Genomic DNA, 27,643 nt, shown 5'->3' with positions numbered 1-27,643 from the left:
AGCTCGGGCAGAGGCAGTCCTGGAAGAGAGCTGTGGCTTTCTCCCTCCTCTGTCCCCCAGACTTGGGTGTGGGAAAAGCAGGAGGGAAGTGCGTGCGTCCTTCCTCTGGGGGAGCCCAAAGGGGTCCCTAGAGCTAAGGAGGCCCCCAAGGCCCTGAGTCAAAGGCAACAGGCTGAGGAGCTCATGTGGCTGTGGAGTAGCATTCCCAGGGGCGGGAAGGGCCACCTTAGCAGCCTGCCCACTTGGTGCCAAACTCCGCCTTAGCCCATCGGGCGACCTTGGCCCTGATCCAGGCAGCCTTCCCTCAGCCTCCCTTCCCCTCTGTTGAATATACTATGTCCTCCAAGTGCTTTCTCGGGGCTGGAGTGTACTGGTACCTCTCTTGACCCCCAGAAGGTGAGAACCAAGAATCCCAGGCCCCACTGTGCTCAGAAAATGGGAGCTCTTTGGTCAGTGCCAGCATCAGAGGCCCTCCCTACAGGTGAATGCTCCTGCCGGTCCCCTGAATGGATCTGCCTTGGGAAAGGGCATCACTATGGCTTGAGAGAGATGGTGCGGGCCCTGTACAAAAGCCTGACTTATTCTGTCACTGCGGCCACCTCCTCTTCCTCACCCTCCTCCTCTGTCTCCGTCTTGATCTGAGCAACCCCAAGGCGGTAAAGGATGTCGCGGATGACCACCTCGCCAGGCTGGCAGCTCTGCACAATGTCGTGGATCTGCCGGTTGACAATCTCGCGGCTGGTGAGGAAGTCCATAAGGCGGTTGTAGAGGTAATAGTGGGTGGCATTGTCAAAGGCAATGGGCCGCTGGCGGACACTGTTCGGTTTGCTGTCTGTGATAGAGGCCAGGATAGTTGCATAGGGTGCCAACTCAGGACACAGGGCCAAAGAGTGGTGCCCAGCACTGGAGTCACCAGGACTGAGCTGCGTGCCTGCATGGACGATGCGCCGTGTGGCAGTCTTGGTGACCGGGTGCTGGACAGAGTGCTCGGCCTCCGTCATGTCCACAGGATAATGCTGATCCAAGAGTTCTGGGCAGGACACACTCTAGAAGAGAGAGAAGCCATTCTGACATGAGGGAACGACAGGTGGGACCTGTGTAGTGGGTGAGAGTGAAGGCTGTGGGGTCATCAGCCCTGTTTAAATCCTCCTGTCAGCACATACCGGGCCTCCCGGGGCAAGTCCCCTCTCCTCTATCTCTGTGCCTCGGTTTCCTCATGTGAGAACGGGGACAGTGACCAGAGCAGATGTTGGATTAACTGAGCTGCTGCTGTTTATGGCCGTGCCTGGTCAGCTGAGGCAGGGCTGCAAGGCAGTGGGGAGGGAGTGGCTCCCACGGAGGCTCAGACGTCTCCTGCAGTGCTCAGCACAAGCCCCCACAGCCACTGAGCCCCAGGGAGTAAGGAAAAGGTGAGTGTGACAATGATGCCCTTCTCCTATTATCTGTGCAGGGTTCAGCTGGCCTTGGAGGGCACATGCCTCTGTTAAGAGCCATTGCTTGGTACAATGTACCAAGACACAGGGAAAGGGCTCTGCCACGAACATGCTGTGTGACATTGGACAAGTCTATTTCCCACTTTGGGCCTTACTTCCTCCCTTTAATAAAAGGAGAGGGTTGGATAAGGTGTCTTCTAAGCCACTGTGCCTCCAGATCATAACAGACATGCCATGCAGTATATTCATGGCTAAATCCAAGACGGGGCTGATTGGGGCCTAGTATATCAGTGTCCATGATGACTATCAAAGGAGGCAATTTCCTAGGCTTATCAGGAAGGCAGCCTTGACTCCTAAGGTAACGGTGGCACCCTAAGTGACATGCTGTGGCCACACATACACAGAGGCTGGTCAGTAAAATTTATGGAGTAAAGGGTTCCAGATCATCAAGGCAAATACTGATGGAGAAAGGATGCTGGAGATAAGGCCTTCCCGAAGAACCAGGCGGGGAGACATGACCTGCAGAATTTATTCCGGGTCCTCAGAAGAAAACTCACCACAGGTGGCTCCGTGGGGCTAGAGAAACAGCCCTGGTTCCTCCCCCACATCTGATTGGTCAGCTCTGGGTAGCAGAGGTCAGCACAAAGGGCCACTTGTGTGGCCATGTCCACCACATAGACAGGTGGCCAGTGGCGGGAAGAGGCCAGCAGATCCACATGGTCCCGGGCACTCTCGCCCCGCACCAGGTACTTGGAGCCACAGATCACCTAGGGGTAGATGGAGGGCACAGCTCAGGACTGAGTGGAGTCCTCAATGGCTTCTTCCCAGGAAGATGAACAATTAGGTTTTGTGACTGAAGCCTCAGCCATCCTGCCAGAGCCCATAACATTCTGCTTCTGTCTTCCTTCTGTCCCTAAATGAAGTCGCCAGCTCATCCCTGACCTCCTGAGAGGAGAGTTGGGAATGTCAGGTCCTCAGCTGAGGCTTAAAAACTCCCAGGTCATCTGCTCCACCCTCCCTTTCCACCCTGCCACACATCACCCTACCCAGTACCACCACCTAGCCCAGTGCCTCCCTAACCCGGCTGCGTAGCACCGGCAGCTAGGAGCTGGTTAAAAATTCAGGTTCCTGGGCCATACACCCCAAACCCAAGGCATCTGTATTCAAAGCAGCTCCCCACCAGACCCTGATGCAGGCTAACACCTCCACTGACTGGGCCCCCAAGCACGCCTCCCCGCCCTCCCACCCCACCCCCCAGCCAGGCAGCTCTGTGTACACTGGTGCCTCTGCCTCCACCTTCACCTTCACATCCACCAGACCTGGCTGCCACCTCCAAGTGATATGGCTCTTCCATCACAGCCCTGAGACCTCTAGCTCTCACATCTGTTCCTGTGTTGTCATGAGATGGCCCCAGTCACATGAACACACTCCTGGGAGCATGCTCTGCTCTGCCAGGGTGGAGGAATCCAGCATCTCCCTCAGACACAGCTTTGTTGAAGGAGTTGACGACCTGCAGGTCGCCCTGCCCACTCGCACATCCCCGTGAACTGAAGCTCTGCCAGCGCCCCCCGCCCCCACACCCCACTATGTAGTGCTTGTGCATGGGGTGTTATACCCCAGTGCAGTGGTCGGCAAACTCATTAGTCAACAGGGCCAAATATCAACAGTATTTCTTCAAAATAGACTCGCCCAGGCTGAAAACCGACTTCTGCTCATGGGCCATGAAGTTTCAATCGCCCTGTACGCACGCCCGCACGTGGTATTTTGTGGAAGAGCCACACTCAAGGGGCCAAAGAGCCACATGTGGCTCACGAGGTGAAGTTTGCCGACCACGGCCCCAGTGTGTTTCTGTGCCTACTCTGTCAAACAGCAGGACCTTTCCAGAGCGACCCCGGTGCCTGCCCTTTCCACACCCTCTACAGACAGACAGTGACCTCCCTAAAACCAAAATCAGGCCATGTCCATCCCATCTCCCTCTCCCTTCCTCTTCAAAACCTTCAATGGGTCCGTCATTGGTCTCAGAAAAAAATCCAAACTGTTACTCTGGCCTACAAAGCCTTACATGATCTGGTCTCTGGTGCCCCTCCAGCCGCCCTTCTCTTGGCTCACTAGGCTTCCCTCCTGAGGGCTGCGTGGCTGCTCTTCCCTCTGCTGGGACACTCCTTCCTTCACTCATCTCTGGGCTCTCAGCCTTCTCTGGCTGTCACATGGACAGGAGGTCCCTCACTGTCACGTCCCTTGTACCACAAGCTGCGGTGACTTTGTTTCCTCATTAAAATGAGGTCAACTAGGAAGGAAAGACATCGTTCCTCACCTTTGTACCCTCAACAGCGAAGGCGGGGCCAGCACATGGTAGGGGGCTTAATAAACACTCGCTGATGACAACCCAGGCTCCCCACTTGGCCTGAGTGTGGCACCTGACACCTGTGGACTATTCCACAGGCTGCCCGTGAGCTAAGTGCCAGCTCCCCCAGGACGAGCTGGCTCAGGCTGCGGGCAATGCGTCATGAGCAAGTTCACCCCAGGCTCCTCCTTGTTATCCTCTTACCTGATGAGGGCACACCTTGTAGATTTTCCCCCCGGTGAGATGAGGCGGGGGCTGTCTGGTTCTGGCTCCATTCTGTACAGATTCATAGAGGGCCAACAAGGAGAAGCAGAGCTGGTCCTGGAGCAGAAGTCAAGTTTAAAAACAGCAGTAAATGCTAAAGGACCAGGCCTGCGCACAGCACCACATGCTCCCTTCAACACCCAACGCGAGAGAATCCCAACGTCCTCTAGGTAGAGAGGAGGGCCCCGAGGAAGGGTCACAGACAGAGCCAGCCTGACTGACCGAGCTGCCACTCTGAGGCTTGCGTTCCAGCTTTTTACAGGGAAAGCTTCAAAGAGAAGCTAATGCTGGAGTATGAACTTGAAGGAAACATAACATGTTCAACAGCTTTATCAGTATGAAGGGAAGTAAATAATGCATAAATAAAGCCCTCCTACACACACACACTCTATGAACTGTCATAGCACTCACTTTTTAGGACCTGGATTGGTGACTCCCAGGCATTGTGCAAAGTGCCTGCCTTCCTGACAACAATCTCTCAAGGTCGGTATTTTAGTTACTTCCACTTTGCAAAATGAGAAAACCAAGGCTCAGGAATATAAGGTTCTGCCCAGCTGGGATGGCTCAATGGTTGAGCGTTGACCTATGAACCAGGAGACCATGATACGATTCCTGGTCAGGGCACATGCCTGGGTTGCAGACTCAATCCCCAGTGTGGGGCATGCAGGAGGCAGCCAATCAATGATTCTCTCTCATCACTGATGTTTCCATCTCTCTCCCTCTCCCGTCCTCTCAGAAATATATATATGAAAAAAAAAGAAATATATATATGAAATATAAGGTGCTTACCCAAGGTCACACACAGTAGGCAGGAGACCAGGATTCCCAACCCCAGATTCTGAACCTACTACCATCAACAGATGAACTGACTGGAGGGAAAGGTCTCACATGCATGTTACAATCTGACTGCTAACTATCTCCCAGGCCTCTCTTGACTGCCAGCATCCTCTGTCCAACACAGGTGCCCAGTCACAGGTGTTCATATTCCTGCCCAGAAGAATGGACCACCAGCCTGCTCCCAACATCCCTGTCTACTGCTACCCAACACTCACCTTAGAGTCTTCTGCCCCAAAGGGGACACCACATTGCCTAAGCAGCTGCTGCAGCTCCTCCTCGCTGTAGGAGCCCATCTCCTCCAGCTTGCAGGTGCCCTCCTGGAGCAGCCTCACCAAGGCACTGCCATTGCCTGCAAGAGACAACAGTGCTGAGGGGAGGGCACTGCCTCAACCACAGGGGTCATGGGCAGTAGCTGATGCATGAGGATGAGAGCAAGGGGGCAAGGCCTACAATACAGCAAGGAGTAGAAGCAGGCTCTGCCCTGAGCTCTGCCTTGGGTGCTGGGAGAGGTGGATTCAAGGCAGGTCTATGACTTTCTCAGACTGCTTTGTGCCCATGAACATCTGGGAGATATATCTGGCAGAGTGCCCTTGCAAAGAACTCCCAAATGGGCCAGCTTTAACCTGTTAAGGTTTTTCAGCATCAAGATCTCAGATGCTTACCACAGCCACAGCAACAAGAAGCAGCAACTCCCATTTTAAAAAGCTCTCTATACACTGTTCCTGAACCTGCCTCATCAACAGAAATAAGGGGGGGGGGCGCTTAAAAAACACTTCCTGGGCCTTGAAGCAGCAAACGGGAGGTGGGTCTCAGATCTAATGTTAGGAAGCACTGTTTGAGAACCAGTGGATCACAACATATTAAATACTGAGAAAAATCACTTCAGTGGGTCATATCCAGAATTTTAAAAATGAAATAAAATAGAAAACAAAGTATAATGCACTTGGTAAGGAAAATACTGTTTTATGAAAGTTTTGCTTTCGTTACAGATACACACACACTACTTATGAGTATCATGCTGGGTCGTAATGCAGAACCTATTTCTTACTGTGAGTTGCAGTTTTTTTTTAAAAAAGTAGAAAGCTATCCTCTAATTAGATCACTTTATCTTCACAACAGCCCAGGAAATGGGTAACCATATCATGCCCCATTTGTGAATGAAGCAACAGAGGCTGAGGGCAATGAAGGATTTGATGGAGGTCACATGGCTACTAAGGCTAAGTGGCATAGCTGGGACTCAAACTTTTGGTCAGAAACCTATGCTCTCAACAGCTCGTCTGTAAAACTGTCTAAAAGACTGTTTAAAAGCAGACTCTCTGGCCTCCCCCGCTACACTTCTCAGTGAGAACCTTTGGGTTTGGAGCCTTATCAGCATTTCTCGGAGGACTTCCACTATTCAGCACAGTGCGTCCCCGAAGGCTGACAATGGGCTATGTGATTAAGTCCTATACAATATGGCTGGCAGCACTTCAAACCTCCACACCATGACTTTCATCTCTAGGGGATCTGTCACAGGTTATCTCTTTCCAGAAGGAGCCCAGGGTGGGCCTGGCTCCCGCTCTGCCATTTTGTGCATCTTGCCATGGACAATGTTCTAGACTCTTGACTGGGCCCTTCCCTGACCCCAGTCAGCCACCAGGTGGCCTTACCAGGTACTGGCTGTACATCCAGGTTTTTGTCTTTCTCAGTGTTGACGACCACAGCTCCTCTCATGAGTGGTGGGAAGAAGGGGGCAATAACAGAGGCATCAAACTTGGTGATAGGGATGCTGGCAGGGAAGGCCACCTGCTCAATCACCTCTGTCTCCATCGTGGCCCAAAAGTCCTCCACGTTTACCTCACTAGAGCCCAAGAACTCAGGCCAGGTGAACTAAAAGGTCAGGATAAAAAAGGTCAAACTGTAGGAGCCACAGAATATTAGCAACACAAAAGCCTACCCTCTTGATTTGCTCAGGGCAACTAAGGCTGGGGAGGGGGTTTACGACAGCCATGCACTGCTGGGATGCCCCCAAACCTGACATCTCAGTACCTAATTGTCTTTTGCCACATACAAGCCTGAGGTGTCTGAGACTACTGGAGAAAGGTAGAACGGAATGCGAACAAAGGTCTAGTTCCAAAGCCCATGCCCTTAATGCCTATACTGGCTGGCAGGAATCACCGGAATAAAATGTGATATTCTACCCACTTCCAAGGCCCTGTTGATCCCTGACCTCCTGCAGAAGGCCTCCAGGCCTTGCCAGAACACAGCTATCTCCTCTACCTCATGCAGCACTTACTTATCTATTGTAGGCACCTAGTAGTTGTGTTATTCAGTTTTTCTCCTGGCATCCCCCTTATATGGTCCTCAAAGTGTGACTCAGATCCTATTACCTGGAACAGTCATTTATGTTACTTATCAATGCTTATACCAGGGCACATGTCAATCTGTATGAACTATATTTGTAAGAGTGAACTTTAAACAGATTCCCCAGGTGCACAGTTCTCAAAGTGTGGCCCCTGGACCAGCAACATAAGCATCAATCACCTGGGAATTCGTTAGGAAGGCAAATTCTCAGGCCCACTGCAGACCTACTAAATCAAGCAAGCCCTCCACACTAATAAGACTGAGAGCCATTGTCCAATGTAATTCCTATGTCCACTAATCTGAGGGCCACTGCTCTACACATCTATCTCCCCATCTCACTCCCCCTTCCTTCCCTACCTCACAGGGCACGAGCGCATGCTGTGAGTACATGACAAAGTCTCCCACCACAATTTCATAAGGAACTGAACCCACCCTCTTCACAAAGAACAGGGGACAAGAAATGCCAACTAAGTATGCTGTGTGAGCAACTGACATGGCTGCTGTCATTAGTCCGGAAGGTCCTCCTCTATACAGTCCCTGAGGGAAGGGGCCAACCCGGCGGTCTCCTCATAGACAACTGCATATTTAACCCCTTCCCCGGCAGAAACGTGTATACTCGTTTTCACAAAATGTTCTTTTTCAGTCGTCGACGAGTATACTAAGAAAATATGGTAAAAAAAATATGGTTTATAGGAAGACGAGTTACAAACTGTTTTCATAACCAGCATCAAAAATACTATATAGAACCAAAATAAAAAAATTAGTCTGAAAAAGAAACGTTTTTAACAAAAAAATTGTTGGGGAAGGGGTTAAGCTTTGTCAGTAACTTCAGGATACCCCTACCCCCTTCTCCCCACATGCACACCACTGTTCATGCACAAAAGGGAGAAAATAAAGTAAGCCCTGGTCTCTAGAAAGAAATAACAATGCCATGGAAGAGAAGACTCATGCACACTGAGAATGAAGGGAACGCTACTCCATGAAGCAAGAGCCCTGGGAGGACTAAGAGCCATGAGCCTTGTGGGGAAGGGGGCTTCTGTCTATTCTGGAAACTAAAGTCTCTGCAGGCCAATGTGTTTAGAAAAATCAGAGCTCAGAGACCCAGCAGGTACAGGTGAGCATGGCAGCCCTTACGAGCTCAGACTCGGAGTCAGACAACCAGAACGAGGCCAAGTCCCAGCTCCAACCCTTCCTGGCTGAATGAGCGAGGGCAAGATCCTCTGGGCTTCAGTCCCTTCATCTACACAAATCTCACAGAATTGGGTGAGAAGTCAGTATAATTAAAGCACTGAGCACAGAGTAAGAACTTGGCATCTGTAATAAAATGCTCAATAAATCACAGCTGCATTACTGTTAATATTACCATTAGGTAAGCAGATTTGAATGAATGTAGAATAGCCTCCCAGTGAGATCACACACAGAAGCAAAATTTTTTTCGTTTTATTTTATCTACAAGAAACACTTAGAAAACTCCAGCATGCAGTATGTCTTCATATGTCTTATTATACACTACCATTCTTCAAGTATAAATACTTGATCAACATGAATTTTTTTTTTAACTGGGAAGAAAAGGAGAATATGAACTAAATCTCAAATATGCTCAGCTGGCCAGGCTAAAGCTTTTCTCAGAGGAGCCCACACCTCCCCTGGTGGTGAACAGGAGGAGCTACAGGCCTGGTGCCTTAGGAGTCACTTTCTGTTCCAGCCCTGTGGCCAGAGTTCAGAGATGGAAACTCAGAACATCCATGAACCCCAGAGCGACTATGTGCAGACTCGGACTAACGGCACATGACTGTGGGGAAGAGTTAATCAAACTATGGGATTTTTTAAACCCCTGTACTAGGTTAAGGAAGATTCTCTATTATTTCCAGTATGCTAAGAGATTTATCATAAACAGGTGTTGAACAACATTGAAAGCCTCTTTTACATCTAATGAAATAACCATATGGCTTTTCTCCTATCTGTTAAGTAATGAATTACATTAGTGTATTTTCTAATATTGAAGCAATCTTGCTTTCCTGTAATAAACTTAGTCACAATGGATTACTTTATTTGTTGTTAAAGTTGATTTGCTATTATCTTATTCAAGACTTGAACATCTATCTTCATGAGTATAATCAGTCCCATTTTTTTTTCTATTATAGTAAACATCTGGTTTTGCTTTAAGGTTATATGGCCTTATACAATGAGTTGTATATTTGCTGTTCTTCTATGATTGGAATCACAGGTTTCTTGGATATTTGTTAGAGTTAATATGCAAACCTGAGTTTGGTGTTAGGTTCTTAACTAAAAAATGTTCACACAAAGATAACAGATCAGATCAGGTCCTCAAAACCCTTAAGAGACGTTCATTTCTTCTACAGCGTATCCTTAAAATGGCCCACACGATCCCACAGAGTCTGGCCTCCTGAACCTCACTATCCTACCACTCTCTCCATTGCCCACACATGCCAGCCACACCCTGGCCTCCTTGCTGTTCCTCAACCATGCCTGCAAACCCACCTTAGAACCTTCCTGCTCCCTCTGCCTGGAATGTTCCTCCCCCAGAAAACATGGGCTCCAACCTCTGTTCAAACACCCTCCTATCAGAGAGGCTGTCCCTGACTACCCTTTATAAAAGAGGAATTCCCTTTCCCACCACACCCTGGTTTCATTGTTACCACGTTTCTTATAATTTATTCTTTATAATATAGGCATATATTTTATTATTATAATAAATTGTTAATGTTTGTTTCCTGCTTACTCAAACCAGGAAACTTTGTGGGTTTTTTCTTAAATGTTATTTCCCAAGTATCTAAAAAGTGTACCCAGTTCATGTTTGATAAGTTTGTTGAATAACAAATGCCTCTATTTCCATCTGATCTTCCTTAGATGAAAACCTGGGCGGTGGCAGGAAAAAGCCTCTCTTCTCACACAGGACAGGACTGGAGTCGTCTGTCCCTGGGGACATATATCATGCAGGAGGTGGCAGTGAAGTGTGAGGACAGTTCTAAATGTTACCCACAGTGACTGAGAGGCACTTACCTCCACACTCTTCAGTGCCAGCACGTTTTCTTCACTCCTCTGGGCCATTTCCACTTTGGGGGCCACACCACAGATGCCACAGATCATGTCATTGTAGTCCCGGACAGTGAGGCACTCAAAAGCCCAATAGCCATTGCACAGCAGCTCTTGTAGCTGGCTTAACTCCTCTGAGGCCAGCGTCTTCTCTGGAAGAAAAGCAAGAGCTCCGAGTAGATCACAGAAAAAGACCCCGAAGCCACTGGGGATGAGCTAATGGTCAGCAAGAATAGTAATTCTGCGGTGGCTTCTCCTGCAGAACACCCAAGAGTACCAACCACTCCAAGGGTCAAGCATCCTGGCCTTCAAGTGCTCAGGTGGCAACCTGGAGGGCAATTCCAATCAATTATGTCTGCCTGTACTAAGCACCTACTAGGCACTAGATAATGTGCAGAGCTTCAAATTTTCTCATTTAACTCATATCTTTCTGAATGAGGAGCTATTATTTTCCTCATTTTATAATTGGAGAAACTGAGGCACAGAGAAAATAACTTGGTTAAAATCACAGTGACACTAAGTGGCAGAGCCGAGACTCAAGCACCAGCCTGCCTGTCTGGCTCTAGCAACTTTGCTCTAATACATCTGACCTCAGAGCAGGAAAAGTGCAGGACTGGAGTCTGTAAGAATGGATGGGATGGGATGGGAAAAGGACAAACAGAAATAATTTCTAATAGTAAGGAGGGTGGTCCCTCAGCATGAGCCCTGGGACCTTCAGAAACTGTGTATTCAAAATGAGTCTGATTAACATGCAGTTAGGTCAAGTCTACCTATGACCGAAGGACGAACTTCTAAAAGTCAGTTTAGCCTCATGCTGAGGGTCCCTGGATGCATGGACTCACGCTTTCTAAACTTAGTTTGGCATTTGTGAAATTTAAGAGAAGTGTTACGAGGCTAAAAATGTCTCCTTTTCAAAATATCAGCCTTGCCCCCAAGAGGACTCTTTCAACTAAAGCCCATCACTGAAAATTCCCAGGGAGCTTAGACCTAACCTTGGGGAAGGGAGGGAGCCAACCTTTACCTGCCTGCTCCTGCACCGACTTCAGAACAGCGCTGATAGACACTCTGGGATCCTCTCCCAGCTTAATCTGGTTTCGGATTGCAAAAAGCAAGTCCAGGCTCACTAGCATCTTGTTCCCCACATTAAAGAGACCTGAAGGTTAAGAAAAGGCAACAGGGAAATTCACTATAGCATCATCCACAATGGCAAAAAATTGGGAACTAAATGCCGAGTAGGGGAACAGTTAAATAAACTATGGTGCATTCATATAATAGCAAACTCTGGTGCATTCATATAATAGCAAACTCTGCATCATTACAAAGAATAAGGTAGACCTAAATGCTATGACATGAAGTTGTCCATAATACATTATTAAATGAAAAAAGCAAATAATAAAATACAGACAAGAAAAAAAAGGAACATCTTCCTACCACCCAGTTCAGTCCTCATGACCTCTCACAGCTGCACCAAGGGTAAAGACCAGGAGTATCTTTTAGCCCAGAGGTGTGTGGAGAATGTGAAACAGGCTATAAAACCACCCAAATTTTGAGATAAAAGACTCAGAGAAATTTAAATGCAGTCAGTTTAAGACAAATAAAAGGGTGAATTTACATCTGCACAATACATAATGCACAAATTTGTAGCCAAAATTTGCTACATAGTATTTTTGCACAAAAGCATACTATGAATTATATGCTTGTATAAGGAATAGGGAAGTATTACACATGCCCCCTTTCCCCCCCTTTCTAAGCATGATAAATTTTGAAGCCATAAAGGAGAAGATCAAAACAATAATTACATAAAAATTAAAACAAAAAATAAAAAAATCACAATTTTAAAGACAACAGATAATGAGGAATCTCAGAGGGAAAGTGAGGGTGAGTGGGAGGTAATCAACCAAAGACTTTGTATGCATATATGCATAACCCATGGACACAGACAATAGGGTGCTGAAGGCCTGGGGGTGGGGGTGCTGGGGGCTGGGCTGGAGGGTGTCAATGGGGGAGAAAGGGGACATGTGTAATACTTTCAAGAATAAAGATAAAAAAAAATAAAGTTATACTTGAACCAATTAAAATAAAAAAAGGATAACTGATAAACTGAGGAAGAATTCTGTCAACAAAATAACCCAAAACAGAATGAAAATATTCACAAGAGAAATTCACGGAGGAGAAAATAAAAGACACACTCACACACACAGAAAACACAAAATAGACAATCTTCTTAGTAATCAAAGAAATACAAGAAATTAAGAAATTATATACCAGCTTTTACCTATTAAATTGACAAACTTTTAAAACTATAATAATCTATAAAAAGTTACTACAAAAAATACTTAGGTTTAAATCTAGCCCTGGCTGGTTTGGCTCAGTGGATAGAGCATCGGCCTGCAGACTGAAGGGTCCCAGGTTTAATTCTGGTTGAGGGTACATGCCTGGGTTGTGGGCTCAGTCCCCAGTGGGGGGCGTGCAGGAGGCAGCTGATCAGTGATTCTCATCATTGATGTTTCTCTCTCTCTCTCCCTCTCCCTTCCTCTCTGAAATCAATAAAAATTTATTAAAAAAATAAATCTAACAAAACATGTGTGGACCTATACACTAAAAAGTATAAAACACTGATAAAATAAGTAAAAGAAAGCCCAATAAAACAGAGAGACAGACCATGTTCATGAATGGGACAATTTAATATTTTTTAAGCATGTCAAACTTCCCCAAATTGATATATAGATTCCATACAATCCCAATTAAAATTCCAGCAAGATTCTGTAGACACTAACAAGCTGATTCTTAACTTTATATTGAAATGCTAAGGAACCAATCTAGCCAAAACAATTCAGGAAACAATTCAGGTAAGGGCAAGGTTGAAAGACTCACACTACCTAATTCTAAGATTTGCTATAAAGTTATAGTAATCAAGAGAGTGTGATAGGGACAAAAGAATCTTACCTAATAATAGACAAACATGTAAATTGACCATCCCTCTCTACACTCACCAGCCAATCAGGAGTATGCAAATTAAGCCAACAAAGATGGCGGTTAATTTGCATACGCAGGGGCGAGGTGGAGGAGCAAAGACTGAAGGCTCCAGCCGGAGCTGTGAAGACTGAAGGCTCCGGCTGGAGCGAAGGCTTGGGTCCCGGGTGCCAGAGGAAAACTGGTGCTGACAGCTAGGGGAAGGGAAGGCCTATTGCACGAATCTCTTCATGCAATGGGCCTCTAGTCTATACTAATAAAAGGGTAATATGCTAATTAGACCGGATCAACTGGCCATCTTCCAGATGTCCGACTTCCTTCTGGGCAAAGCCATGGTGGTGGGGGCCGGGGCAGAGGCAGTTAGGGGCGAGATCAGGCTGACAGGGGAGAATAGTTAAGGGTGAGATCAGGTTGGCAGGGGGTTAGATGCAAGATCAGGCTGGCAGCGGGTTAGGGGTGATCAGGCCAGCAGGGGAGGGCAGTTGGGGGCATTAGGTAGGCAGGTGAGTGGTTAGGAGCCAGTGGTCCTAGATTGCCAGAGAGATGACTGACTGCCGGTTTAGGCCCGATCCCTGCGGGTCCCAGATTGGAGAGGGTGCAGGCCAGGTTGAGGAACAACCCGCCCCCCCCCACACACAAATTTCATGCACTGGGCCTCTAGTAAACATAAAGAAAAGGAACAGAATAGAATGCATAAATAGACCCATATGTGTATGATGAATTGATTTCAACAAAGAAATGAAGGTAATTCATTGAAGAAAGGACTACTTTTCAACAAATGGTGGTATTGTAGGTCCACAGGCCAAAACAAAAAAATGAACTCAATCTGAGCCTCACACTTTTTACAAAAATTAATTCACAGATCTAAATGTAAACCACAAAAATTATAAAACTATTAGAAGAAAATATTTATGACTCTCACCCAGGTAAAGAAATCTTAGATAGAACATCAAAAACATATTTCTAGCCCTGGCCGGTTTGGCTCAGTGGATAGAGAGTCGGCCTGTGGACTGAAGGGTCCTGGGTTCAATCCCGGTCAGGGGCATGTGCCTTGGTTGCAGGCACATCCCCAGTGGGGGGTATGCAGGAGGCAGCTGATCGGTGTTTCTCTCTCATCAATGTTTCTAGCTCTCTGTCCCTCTCCCTTCCTCTCTGTGGAAAAGCAATAAAATATATTTTAAAAACAAACAAACATATTTCTATCCCTGGCCAGGTGGCTCAATTGGTTGGAGCATTGTCTGGTGCACCAAAAGACTGCAGGTTCAATTCACAGTCAGGGCACATACTTATGACATGGGTTCCATCTCCAGTCAGGACGTATACAGGAGGCAAGTGATCAATGTTTCTCTCTCTCCCTTCCTCTCTCAAATCCCTAAAAGAAAAAATTGATAAAACAACAACAAAAATTTTAAGGATGGTCTTTATCATAATTAAGAATGTTTGCTCTGTGAAAGATTCTGTTAAGAGAATGAAAAGACAAGTCAAAGATCCTAAGAATACCTGCAAATCACTTATCTGGCAAGGACTTGTATCCAGAATATACAAAGAACTCTCAAAACTAAACAGTAAGAAAATGAACAACCCAATTCAATGAGTTAAAGATCAAACAGATACTTCACCAAAGAACAAATACAAATGGCAAATAAAACCCATGAAAATATGATCAACATTAGTCATCAAGTCAATTCAAATTAAAACCACAATGAAAAACCACTCACATACCTATTAGAATGGTTAAAAAACAAACAAACAATAGACAATACCAAGTGCTGGCAAGTGGAGCAAACCAGAACTCTCAGCCATAGTTGGAGAGAATGCAAAATGGTACATACATATAATCAGGTAAATGGTTTGGAAAGTTCTTATAAAATTAAACATACATTTACCATATAGCCCAGCAATAATCTGACTCCTAGGTATTTACCAAAAAGAAATGAAAATTTATGTTCACACAAAAGCTTGCCCATGAACGTTTATTGCAGCTCTATTCATAACTCCCAAAACCTAGTAACAATCCAAATGTCCTTCAATTGCAATGAGTGAACAGATAAACAAATTGTGGTGCTGCTTACAATGCAAAACTACTCAACAATAAAAAGGAACAAACTATTGACACATTAAAAAACATGAGTGACTAAAAGGCCTTATGCTTAGAAACCAGACTAGAAATTCTACATTCTATTATTGGATTTATGACATTCTGGAAAGATGAAGAGCATATCAAATGGTTGCTAGATGTTAGGGGTAGAGGATGGGCTTGATCACAAAAAGTAAGTAGAAGACAGTATTTTGGGATGATGAAACTGTTATATATATTCCTAAAGTACTACTGGCCTAGACAGAATGCAGGGAAATGGCATTCCATTAACTGTGGGCAAGAGCATAAAATAGTACAAACTCAATCTGTCAATGCAAGACACTGAAAGCATGAATTCAAAATCAGGCACCAAAAGGTTCTGAAGACAAAATAACAAATACTTTTTAATCTTCAGCACCCAATTATACATATAAAACTCAAGATTCAAATTCTCACAATGACTGGGACATAATGAATATTCAATAAATGTTTGATGTTGATGAACAGAGGGGAAACGGGCGAATACGCAGCAATTTCACTTTTGAGTATTTGCCCTAGGGAAATAAGTGCGGCTGTACACAAAGATTTAATTATAAAGAGGACTCAAAGTTGGAGTGCCACTTCTTTAAAATGGCCATGTATTTCTCTACTTCCTGGCACAAGAAGATGCCAATGATGTATGTACTGCTAAATTTTAAAAAGCACATTCCAAAGCAAATCCAGCACAACCACATTTTTGTTGGAAGAAAAGAAGCTATAAACCTATAAATCTTTCCACACTTTCTTATATTCTGCAGTGATGAATGATATACCTAGGGTTAGAGGACATAATGTTAAGTGTTTATCTCATGGTAGTATTACTACTGATTTTCAGTTTCCTCTTTCTACTTGTCAGCATTTTCCAGTCTTTCTACAATCATGATCTATTAAAAAGTAACTTTGTTTAAAGATCCTGAGCTCGGCCGGCATGGCTCAGTCGTTGAGCGCCGACCTATGAACTGGGAGGTCACGGTTCAATTCCCAGTCAGGGCACATGCCTGGGTTATGGGCTTGATCCCCAGTAGGGGCTGTGCAGGAGGAAGCCAATCAATGATTCTCTCTCATCACTGATGTTTTTATCTCTCTCTCTCCCTCTCCCATCCTCTCTGAAATCAATAAAAATACATTAATAATAATAAAAGAAAGATCCTGGATAATCCTAACACTTGAGAGGTACATGTATACTGGGGCTGAGACATCCAGGAGGAAAAATCCCCATCTAAGAGAAGGTCTAGGACTCACAGGACCAGAGTCTGACCCCAGGGGCTGTTCTCAAACCTGCTTTGGGGGCCTACTGAGGGAAGAAAGGTCGTACCCACCTGTATAGATGTCCATGAAGCTATGCAGGGCCAGACAATGGGGATTCAGACACATCTTCACCTGGGCAGTCACCACCTGCAGTCGGTTGGCTGTCATCAGCCAGCACTCTTGAGGCCCAGCCAGGGAGCTAGTACCCAAAACATACCAACAAAAACAGAAGGAATATCAACCTCTTAATAATTAGTCTCCAAGATTCAGTGATGAATAGCAAAATTCTCAAGACTTTACTACAGTAGGAAAAGGAACGTGCTAGAGCTTGTGCCCCACGTTTTTCTAGGTAAGTGTTCCACTTTGTTGGAACCTGGTCTGGGGAATCACCCTCAAATTTAATATAATTCTCAATTTGTTACCAATTAACCAATCCCACTGAACTCCCAAATCCAAGCATTATGCTGGGCAGTCCAGATGTAAACTAAATCTTAAATTGGTGACAATAACTTTCAGGCATTTTTCAATGGAAATAGATGATTACTAATTATTATTATTAATTAACAATCAGAAAAGTAAGGGAAACTTAAGAAACACAGAGAATAACATATTCAAAGGTTACCGCCTGAACATTGTTTGAAGAAAGAAAGTTGTTTGTACAGGCCAAGTGAGACGGGGCAGTTAGGGGCAGGAAATGTGAAAGGGCTGCTTACTTTTGTCCCCCTTTGAATAATGGGCTGCTACAGAGAAGGCACTGCGTGGATGGAGACTCATAATAATTTGACCAAGAGGTTTGTTCGATGGTGACTGTCTCCTCACTGACGCTGGACAGAATGAGTCGAGAACTGTTGAGTTCGTGAATCAAGGCAAAGACCTCGGCCAGCTCGGACTCATTCTCAGGAATCTGCAGGACTTTGCGCAGCAGCTGCAACGTGGACTGGCGTTGGATCTCCCTCTGGGCCGCACTCAGGGGCTCTGTGACACTCAGCCCATCTGGGAGTGCTGAGCTTGCCTCCTGGGAAGAGAGTGGATTGATCACCAAGAACCCGGGGCAAGAAGAGCCAGAGTGGGCTACATCAGGAGAGGCTGTGAGTGACAGAGAGGTGGGAAACCTAGGTTCCTAACCGGCTCAGCTAATAACTCACTTGTGACTTATGGCAGGTGTTTTCTCCCTCTGGCAATCAGTTCCTCTGTCAATAAAATGAGAAGACTATACACAACACATCTCTTAGTAAAGGTTTCAAGTGTCAGCTCACATTCACCAGGTAGGGGATTTGGAGGGTAACAGACCTGGTCTTCAGTTCTGTTTATGCCATTTAACAACTGTACATGTGTGACCCAAAGCAATTTACTTAATCTTTCTGAGCTTTAATTTCCTTGCCTGTGAAATGGAGGATCAAAATACTAGTAATCTCCTATAGTTGTTGTACAGAGTAAAGAAGATATTGTAAGTAAAGCACTTAGTACAGTGCCTGGGTTGCAATAAAAACTCTATGAATGGTAGTTTTCATATATAAACAAATATTCATATTAAAGAATCTATATATATAAAAGCCTAAGCCAGTGATGGCGAACCTTTTGAGCTTGGCATGTCAGCATTTTGAAAAACCCTAACTTAACTCTGGTGCTGTGTCACATATAGAAATTTTTTGATATTTGCAACCATAGTATAAAAAAGATGTATATTTTTGATATTTATTTTATATATTTAAATGCCATTTAACAAAGAAAAATCAACCAAAAAAATGAGTTCACATGTCACCTCTGACACGTGTGTCATAGGTTTGCCATCACTGGCCTAAGTGACCATTCAACCGTAGCTATGATGTGCACTGACCACTAGGGGGCAGATGCTCAATGCACAGGCATGGAAACACAGAACAGACTGATGAATCTCAGAGGAAGGGGGTAGGGGCGGCCAGGAAGAGATTAACCAAAGATCTTATATGCATACTAGAGGCCTGGTGCATGGGACCCCTCAGCCTGGCCTGCGGGGATCAGGCGGAATCCGTGCCCCAGCCTCCAACATCTCCAAAGGGGTCCCAGATTGCGAGAGGGCACAGGCCAGGCCGAGGGACTTCACCAGTGCACGAATCCGTGCACTGGGCCTCTAGTTTATCTTTAATGCTTTGTGGCTTCTAGGTATAAGAAGACTTTATATACTAATCAGAGGCTTCCAGGAACAAGGTTCTGAAATGCTCATTAGGTTCCTTGTGCAAATGCAGCCTGAATACTCCCTTCTCCATGCTCCCAGAGTCCATTCCTTTATTGCAGAATGCACTGTCTCACAGTTGGTAAACCACTGTTTCCCCTCTTCAGTGAGTATAGGTCCCACTAAGTCCCAATTCCTGCATGAGGTCAGAGTACACAAAAGATACTAATTCATAGTTGCTGGACATAGTATACATTGCTTTGTAGAAGTTATGTGCTTCATAAAAGAAGCTTTCTATTAACTACATCCTCTACACTGTCTATAATAGTTTGGTTACTTCTCTTTTGCCTGCACTAGACCATTAGCTCCTTATGCAAAGGGACTATGTCCTACTCAGTTTTATATCCTCAAAAACCTGACCCAGGGTAGGTATTCAGTATATGAAATGCCTGAAAGGATGAATGAAGAGCTGAGTAACACTAGAAATGCGTTGCCCTGGGAGGTGTGTGTTCCCCGTCATCACTACGTTGAACCATAGGCTGGGATATAAGTTGGCAGGAATACTATCCTTTGGCTCTGAACCATAGTTGGAAGGTGGAAAGGAATGAGGACTGTTCCAGCCAAAGATGGTGCAATCTTAATTACAGCCCAAGAAAAATTGCATAGGAAATGTATGGCTGCCAGGAGGCTCCAAAGAGCAATACACACAAAGTCCCCAAGTTTCTGACCTATGTTTTATGTTATAGAAAACCATAATGACATTTATTTCTCCTAAAATTAAGGATATTGGAGGGTAAGGGAATGGCTGATGAGGGTTCTTGGTGTAGTTAGCTAGTCAAAGACAGAAGAACATAAATGAGAGTGGAATTTGAAATAAATTGGCAAGAGGTCCCTAGACAATTCCTGCCTGACCTGGAAAGTTAAGTGACCTCATCATCCAAGACCTAGAGACCAACACCCACTTCCATGCTGCAAACCAACACCTATAGAAGGAGAAAGGAATGTTCAGAGCGTCTACCTACACAGAATGCAATTCCATTCCATAGTTACTGATCAACACATTATTGTATTGTGTATGCAAGCTCCAGGGTTAGAAGGTACAGGGGAAACAGATATACTTGGCCTAAAGGAGATTCTCGTCTCCTAAAGGAATTAAACGCTAATGAAGAGGAACGAATAAACACATGGAGAATTCAGGAAGGCACCAGCAGAGGGCACCAGTGCCAGCAGAGGGCACCAGTGGAACAGCAGAATGTGATGGAAACTGTGGAGCCATTTACATGCTATTTCAGGGGGTTATACATTGCTTGATGCTCAATTCTGAGTCTTCTCTAGGGCTCACGGCCCTGAGAATAAAATGCCCAAATCTAATACACCTGATGGGGAAAACAAAAGCTTCCAGCTCAGGGTCTCTTGGTTCCTACTCCCAGTGTTTTTTTCCACTAACCATGAATGTCCACAGACTTTAGGTCTACTTCCCTTTCTCATAAAGACAGTAACCTCAGAATACCACTCCAAGCACAGAAACAGACCTAGAGACAAGGGGATGAGACTCGCCTGCTAGAAAGGCCTCTCCCCATATGCAAAGAAACCTTGAAGCTTGAAGCAGTCCTTTCCGCTTCTCAGTTCTATCCATACAGGTATCCCTCCTCACCTAAACTTCTTCTGGGCCTCTCTCTGGCTCAAGGACATTCAGTGGGACCCCAGGACTAAAGGACACACTGCCCAGTCTAGCATAAAGATCTTCCATGATAGGGCCCTGACGTGCCTTTCAAGGCTATTTTACATACTCCTCCCCATACACCCTCTCTTCTGGCCATGTGAACACCCACCAACTCTCTGGCTCTTCACTTTTGCTCATGCTTGTCCATGAGTACAGCATGCCTTCCCCTTCCACCCAAATCCTGCCCATTTTGCAAGACCCAGCTTAGATGTGGAGTGGCCAGGCTCCAACTTGGACCTTGACCATGTGCCATCCTTCCCCTGCAAGGCAGATCAGTTGACATTCCTCTAATTACTCTCATCCTAGTCATTCTATTTGCTGCCAAAGATGTTGTCACTTTCTGTTCACTTAAGAAAACTCACATATGGAAATTCACAAAACCTCTGAGAAAGCCCATTTTTCCTGGTTCTAATAATAAAAAGCAAGCCCTAAGAATACCAAGTGTTTTATCACTCAAATAATTTGATTCAACTTCAGAGAGTAGGCTTGCTAACAAGGCTGCTAAAAGTACAGCTCTGTGATTAGCCAAAAGCTCTGCAAGGAACGTGAGAGGCAGCAATTTAATCTAGTCTTAGGGTTGGCATTCTCTAATTACTAAAATGCTATTAACAGGCCCTCTATCAGACCTCAGAGCTAAAAGAATGTAATCTTTCCACCTCTTCTTCTGAATCCTATTTAAGGCCTGTGTTACCATTCTCTTTGGTTCATGGGGCCAGAAGGGTCTCAGAGATCAAGGTATCTGATCAATTCCCTCACCCTGGCACAGAGAAGGCACTCGCCCAGGTTCAGAATCTATAACCTGTTTCCAATTCTGGTGCTCTAGGTACTAAGGCATCCTTTTATTTCTACTAAAATAGGTTTGTTAACAGAGCCCAACCCAAGGCCAAGGGATGTGTTTGGGGAAGGAACTCACGAGAGCCTTGGTGGTTTTCTCAGTCCGGTCTTTGGCAAGGTTAAAACCACAACTGGGGCAAATCCGTGGTTTATGCCGGTTGGTGTAGACATAACTACAAGAGGGATTCTTGCACTTCCCCCGGCCTCTTGATGTAGCCAGGCCCAAATCCTAAAAAAGTAAGACCAATGTTCAATTCTTTAAAAATTGAGTTAAATCCGGACAGAGCCAAGAACCAAGATGACCAGCTATCAATAAATCAGAGAAGAAAGAGGCAAATGCAAAACCAGATTTAGACTAATTTCCAAAGAGCGTTGAAGCAAGATCCTTTTCTGCAGTTTCCCCTTTACTTTAATACAGCCTGTATCATTTTGTCAAGTCCTTCTCCCGGTGTCAAACAAGTGAGTTGGCTGTCCAAGGTCAGAGATTCGAATGCCTCCAAGGCTCAGGCAGCTGGCAGAATGAAGCAGGCCCGTTCTAACGAACAGTGCAAGAGATTGTGGTGTACTAAAGACTTCCAGCCCTGCCTAAATAGAACTTCTAAAATACTGCAGCTAAAAGCTCTGGCATTTAGTCTCCTATGATGAGATGCTGTCTAATCAGTCAAAGAGAGGGTTGGTCCTGGGCAGTTTTCACCAGATGGTAACCAGAGTGCCAACGGTAGCCAAAGGGAGGGCGTGGCGAGAATATGCACGGCATGCAGGAGGCAGTAATTAAGCCTTTGGAAAAAGAAACCTGAGATCTCGGGATAAGAGACACATTCTCCTTAAAGATCAGGCCAGGCTACGTACTAAACTACCATCCTGCGCTGTCTCGTTCACTACTGAATCCCCAGCACAAAGCCTGGCACACAGCAGGTGCTCAATACATCTTTTTTTGAGTGAAGGACTCTTTATCCGGTAAGAATTTATAAAAATGTAGCTGCTCTATCAAAAGCTATGTATCTTACTCAACTTAGCCAGAGAATCTGTCAAAGGTATTTGGCTGGTTGACATCATAAGGATCAACAAAATCCGAGAATGTTAAGAACAAGAGAAACCAATGCAGCATGTTAGAGACAATAAAAACTGAGGACCAGAGAAGGAAAGAGCCTTGCCCAAGGTCAGAGGGCATGCTAGCAGCAGAGCCAGGTCCACTTCTGGATTAGGATTTTTAGACATCAAGTGTTTATTCCACTGTCCACTATGCTTACCTCCAAAAGAATGACCCCAGAGTCACACATCTGTGTTACATTAAAAATAAAAAAGAGGGAAAGGGAAAACATTGATGGAAAATGCCAGGCTAAACAAAATAAGTTGCTTTACTAAAAGTACTTTTTAAACCCTGTAAGATACTAGGATGGAATGCGATTCTATTTTGGGGAGGAAGAATACATTTCCCAAACTTGTATATGGAACACACTTTTGAGGCTAAAAGGTCCAAAGATTGCTGAACGCTAAACTGGACTAGATTCTCATCTCCAACTACTTTCAATGAAATACCCTGATCTCAGCTTTACTGATCTCTCCTGGGAAAACAAATCTAGCTACTTTGCCCAGGAGCTCTCACTGGTATTAGTGACAGGGCTTTCAGAATCAGTGATCTACCCCTGACCCTCCTTTCACTCCTGACTACTACTACTCCCCACCCACCAGACCTCTACTCACCCTGAACCACAAAATCAATCCACCTCTGGGCCCATCTCCAGGCTGCACTTACCAGCGTGACAGTGCAGCTGTACTTATATGAAGGAAACATATCAGGCTTGACTTCTACAACTTTGAACTGAGACGTCCTGTTGGCTGAGCCATTTGGTAGCTGTGGATCAGAACAAATTATTTAGTGTGTCTGAACTTCAAACTCCTGAGATCCTGTGTTCAAAAATAGCTTGAGGGAACAGTTTCCAAGGAAATGTGCAGAGCCATCCTCCAAATGAGCAGGTTCACAGACTGCCACACTCTTCTGTGCAGCTTCTAACACTGCACATTAGAAACACTATGAATCAGATCTACAAATACTATCAAGGGAGAAAAGCATCTAACAGCTATGTGGTTGAATAATGTTGGCATAGAAAGAAGTCTGAAGGATTATTCACTAAAGTACTCAAGGGTGAGAGAATATCATGATTGTTTCCCCTTTACCACTATCTATAAAATGTCAAATGTTCTATACTCAATGTAGATGTTACTTATGTAATTAAAAAAAGAAAAGATGAAGAAAGCATTCTAAATTATAAGTATTTTGTAATACTGAATTTAAGTTGATTTACAGAACATAAAATTTCATGTATTTAAAGTTTAAGACTAGAAAAAGGGCTTATTTTAACAAATAACAATTTTTTAAACCTAAGAAAGCTATTTATAGAGAAGACTAGAAGTTTACAAAATAAAGGGACTGATCTAAGGGCTGGAAATCTACAAAGTGGTGCACTCAGTGCTGACAACACCTGGATGACAAGCAGGTTAGCCTTCACAGTAAAAGCCAGCTGATGTATTTGTTGTGGCAAATTCAGATCTATCAGACAAAGGAAGTTACCCAACAGTGCACATGGCAAAGGAGATGGTAGACAAATTTTCCTGCTTCACTTTGGTCCATGACAAGGTTTTCAAGCTTAAGCCATAATCCACTGAGGGGTTGTGAAATTTAATGAGCTAAAACTAGCACTTTGAAAAAAGAAGTGGAAAACACCTCAGTCACTGGGAACAATTAAGGGCATTGCTTCATTAAACTTTTAATGTGTGGCTGTATGTATGTTTAGTGGGCTGTGATATAAAAATGTATTTCCTATTGAGGATCTTGGTCAAAAAGCAGTCTGGTGAATAATGCTGATTAAGGGAATTTTGATTATAACTATTCTAGCCACATATGGCAAAAGAACTAAAAAATAAATCTAAGAATAAATGTGCTTGAATACATGGAATTTTGACACCTCGGAAATCTTAAGTAACTATATAATGTTAAATTGGACTGAACTGGCTACAAACCAGTACACAGAGTAAGAGCTATATTTTTTTAGTTTAAAAAATTGTATTAAAGAAGTACACACACACACGTCCCAAAATGACTTGAAGGCTAAAGGAGCACACACTGGACTATTAATAGGAGTTAGTTCCGGGTGGCAGAATCTCAAGGGACTTATTTTCTTTCTGCCTTACCTGAATTTTCTATATTTTCTAGAACCATGCATTCATTTTTTAAAGGAGGCTAAGGAGACATGACAACTAAACACCGTATCTAATCTTAGTCCAGACCCTGTACTCCAGTAGAAAAATGCTATAAAGGACATAATTGAGTAAAACTAACAGGATTGGAACACTGTAACAGTGTTTCAGTAACAGAATATCCCTATTCTTAGGAAACATACTGGAGCATTAAGAAGTAAAAGGCCATAACTTATGTATATTTTATACACACACATATATAGGAGGACACACGAGTATTATTATAAAGCAAAATGGACTAATACGTTATCAATAGGTGACTGGATAACAAGTACATGGGTGCTTTGTGTTTTTGCTAATTTTTACTTGTGCAAGTGTTTTTCTAAGTTTTCAATTATTTCTAGATAGTTTTAAAACATACATTTATTTTAAAACAAGGAAAGAAATGAACTAAAAAGCAGTAACTCATTTATGCTAACTCCTCCCAGAGGTCCACAGTGTAAGAATAAGGGCCTGCTTTTTGCATGTCTTTAGGACACTAAGTGGAACCCCTGTTCTCAGAGCAACAGCTCCTTCAGGAAAGGGAATGCATCTTACCTTCACCTCACCAGTGTTAGATGGCTGCTGGATGGGCTGGCCCAGCTGCTTCAGCGTGCTTGGCTTCAGGCCACAAGTCCTCACAGAGGGAGTCTTATCTGGGACAACCAGGAGCCAAACTGGTAACTTAAGTGCATTCTGTCTCCCTAAGTCTCTCATCTCTATTCTCAACCCCCCACTCCTGTCCCCTTCCCATTAGACAGCCCCTCCTCCCAGGTCTGTCCCACTCCTTACCGCTCAGGGAAAAGGCCGGCCGGGCCCTGGGCAGTCCCATGCTGCTGCCTCGGCCCACATTAGCTGGAGCCGGGAGAATTGCTCTCATGGGTCTTGCTGCAGCCAGTAATGAAGGCTTGCCCCGTGCTCTGCCTTTAAGCTCTGAAGCTCTGGGACTAGGGGTGATCAGGTCAACTCTGAAGAAAACAAGAAGGAAAATCTAGAAATTCAGAACCAAGAGAAAGAAAAAGAAAAGTGCAGTCTCTAAATAGCACTTTATTGGAGGGATAATTTAGTGGTTAAACTGTCAAACTTTAGACAGAAGGCTTCAAATAAAACCTTGAAGTAGTTTGTGGCCCTGGGCAAGTAATTTCACTCTTCCGTTAACCTCAAGTTCCTAATATGTAAAATGGGACAGTAATTACATATACTTCATGGAGTTATTATGAAGATAAAAAGGTGCAAAAACAGTGCCTAAATAATGTAACATCTCATCTGCCTGTAATTAGAGTGTATCAATCTCCCATATGAGAGTACTTAGAGACCCAGGAGAACAGTCTGTTCGTTTTTGTTCTTTTCATCTTTGTAGCTCACATATTGAGCACAGAGCTTGTACCATAGAAGGCCTCAATCCATGTGTGCTAAAGTGACTCACTTGCCCAAACAAAAGGTCTGAAGTGCAGAGCTTCATCCTCTCAGGATACAGAACCATCTCAAAATATATCATTCAGGATGTTGAGAATACTGACTGTCTCCGAGAAATGGAAATGGATGACTGAGGATGGGACAGAAGGGTGATTTTTTCCAGTATATATTCCTTATACCTTTTGAGTTTAACCATGTGAGTATATTTCCTACTCAACAATAAGATTTTTTTAAAATTATAACATAAATCGGAATTTCTAAACATGGGCAGTTTTAATATGGGCCAGAAAACTGTTTGTTGTGGGGGCTATTCTATGTATTGTAAGATATGTAGCAGCATTCCTGGCCTCTACCCGCTAGATGCTGGTAGTAACCCCTACCCTGAGACCCAGTTGTAACAACCAAAAATGTCTCTAAACATTGCCACAAAGTCCCCTGGAGGCAAAATGTTCCCCATTGTGAACCACTGTATGAATAAGTAAGGACTTCTAGTTACAAGACCACAACCCCCTCTTGGAAGGGGCTACATGGACAATCCAGTCAAGCCTTAAAAGAGGGAAAGGGAGGAAGAAACCAAGATGGCAGCATAGGTAAACACCGGGGTTTGCTGCCTCGAACAACCACTTCAAAAATACAACTAAAGGATGGATTGGACATCATCCAGAACCACAGGAAGGCTGGCTGAGTGGAAATTCTACAACTAGAAGGAAAGAGAAAAGCATACCGAGACTCAGAGGAGGTGAAGTGCGGAATTAAAATACTAAGGAGCGGAGGTACGTGCAGAGCGGGCTGGCGGCTGAGGGCGCGGTTGTCGTTTTCAATCGGGAGGGAATCTCAGGCTCTGAGCTCCAGTTCCGGGAGAGTCTCTAGGGACCCAGGCTCATACGGGAGAAGCGGGACTGTCTGGCAGTGGTCGGAACTCAAGGGCAGCTTTCTCTCCGAGGGGCTTGCAGCGATTACTGGGACACTGAGAAGCAGAGCCTCTGAGAGCAGGACTGAGAGCAGCCATAACTGCTAGCCCCGCCTTGTTGATCCCATGGGGCCTGCCCGGCCCAAGCCCTACAGGGAGGCTTTTGCTGGATAGCCTCAGGCAAAGGCTAGATTCGCACCTCCCTAGAGATCCAGGAGCCAGGAAACCCAGAGGTCAGAGTGGGACCATCCAGTTTGCAGCTCCGTGGAACCATAAAGGACACACTCAGGGGGCAGACTCAGTGAGCACCAAAGCCCCACTGAAGCAAGTCTAGCCCCAGAGGGGTGTCTCCAGCAGAGAAGTTCTCCCACTGCAGACACAGCTGATTCTCACAGCCAATTGGCCTAGAGGTCAAGTCCTTTCAGTGATTCCTACAACAATCAAGGCTTAACTATAACAAGACTGTGCACAAAGACCAGAAGGGGGTGCACCAAGAGTGTCCTCCTCAGGTAATTGGGGAGGCTGAACCACTGGGCCCTACAGGACACCCAGCACAGAAAACCACTTTGTCAATACAGGGAAGCATAAAAAATGCAGAGACAAAGAAAAAGGACACAAATGACAGAAATAGAGGAAAGCAAACTACTGGATATAGAGTTCAAAACCACACTTTTAAGGTTTTTCAAGAATTTTCTAGAAACAGCCGATAAACTTAATGAGATCTACAAGAAATCTAATGAGACCCTCGAGGTTGTG

The 27,643-nt window shown here is 44.8% G+C and overlaps 1 protein-coding gene across 1 annotated transcript in view; it reads right to left on the bottom strand.

Moving 5' to 3' along the window:
* Positions 1–6: 6 nt before the first annotated feature.
* The window catches only part of HMGXB3 (HMG-box containing 3), a 43,142-nt gene continuing 15,505 nt past the window's right edge, over positions 7–27,643 (bottom strand). The window contains exons 6-18 of the mRNA XM_015565612.1: positions 25,354–25,529; positions 25,120–25,217; positions 23,081–23,179; positions 21,404–21,553; positions 17,329–17,630; positions 16,687–16,814; positions 11,300–11,431; positions 10,246–10,430; positions 6,528–6,747; positions 5,094–5,227; positions 3,982–4,098; positions 1,991–2,200; positions 7–1,046 (exon numbers count right to left, since the gene is read on the bottom strand). Of these exons, the coding sequence (XP_015421098.1) occupies positions 579–1,046; positions 1,991–2,200; positions 3,982–4,098; positions 5,094–5,227; positions 6,528–6,747; positions 10,246–10,430; positions 11,300–11,431; positions 16,687–16,814; positions 17,329–17,630; positions 21,404–21,553; positions 23,081–23,179; positions 25,120–25,217; positions 25,354–25,529 (2,419 nt within the window). The 3' untranslated portion in view covers positions 7–578. The remainder of the gene's footprint in view (positions 1,047–1,990; positions 2,201–3,981; positions 4,099–5,093; positions 5,228–6,527; positions 6,748–10,245; positions 10,431–11,299; positions 11,432–16,686; positions 16,815–17,328; positions 17,631–21,403; positions 21,554–23,080; positions 23,180–25,119; positions 25,218–25,353; positions 25,530–27,643) is intronic.

This window comes from Myotis davidii, unplaced genomic scaffold (genome assembly GCF_000327345.1).
Source record: "Myotis davidii unplaced genomic scaffold, ASM32734v1 scaffold18, whole genome shotgun sequence".
Taxonomy (NCBI): Eukaryota; Metazoa; Chordata; class Mammalia; order Chiroptera; family Vespertilionidae; genus Myotis; species Myotis davidii.
This window is presented reverse-complemented; position numbering and strand designations above follow the sequence as displayed.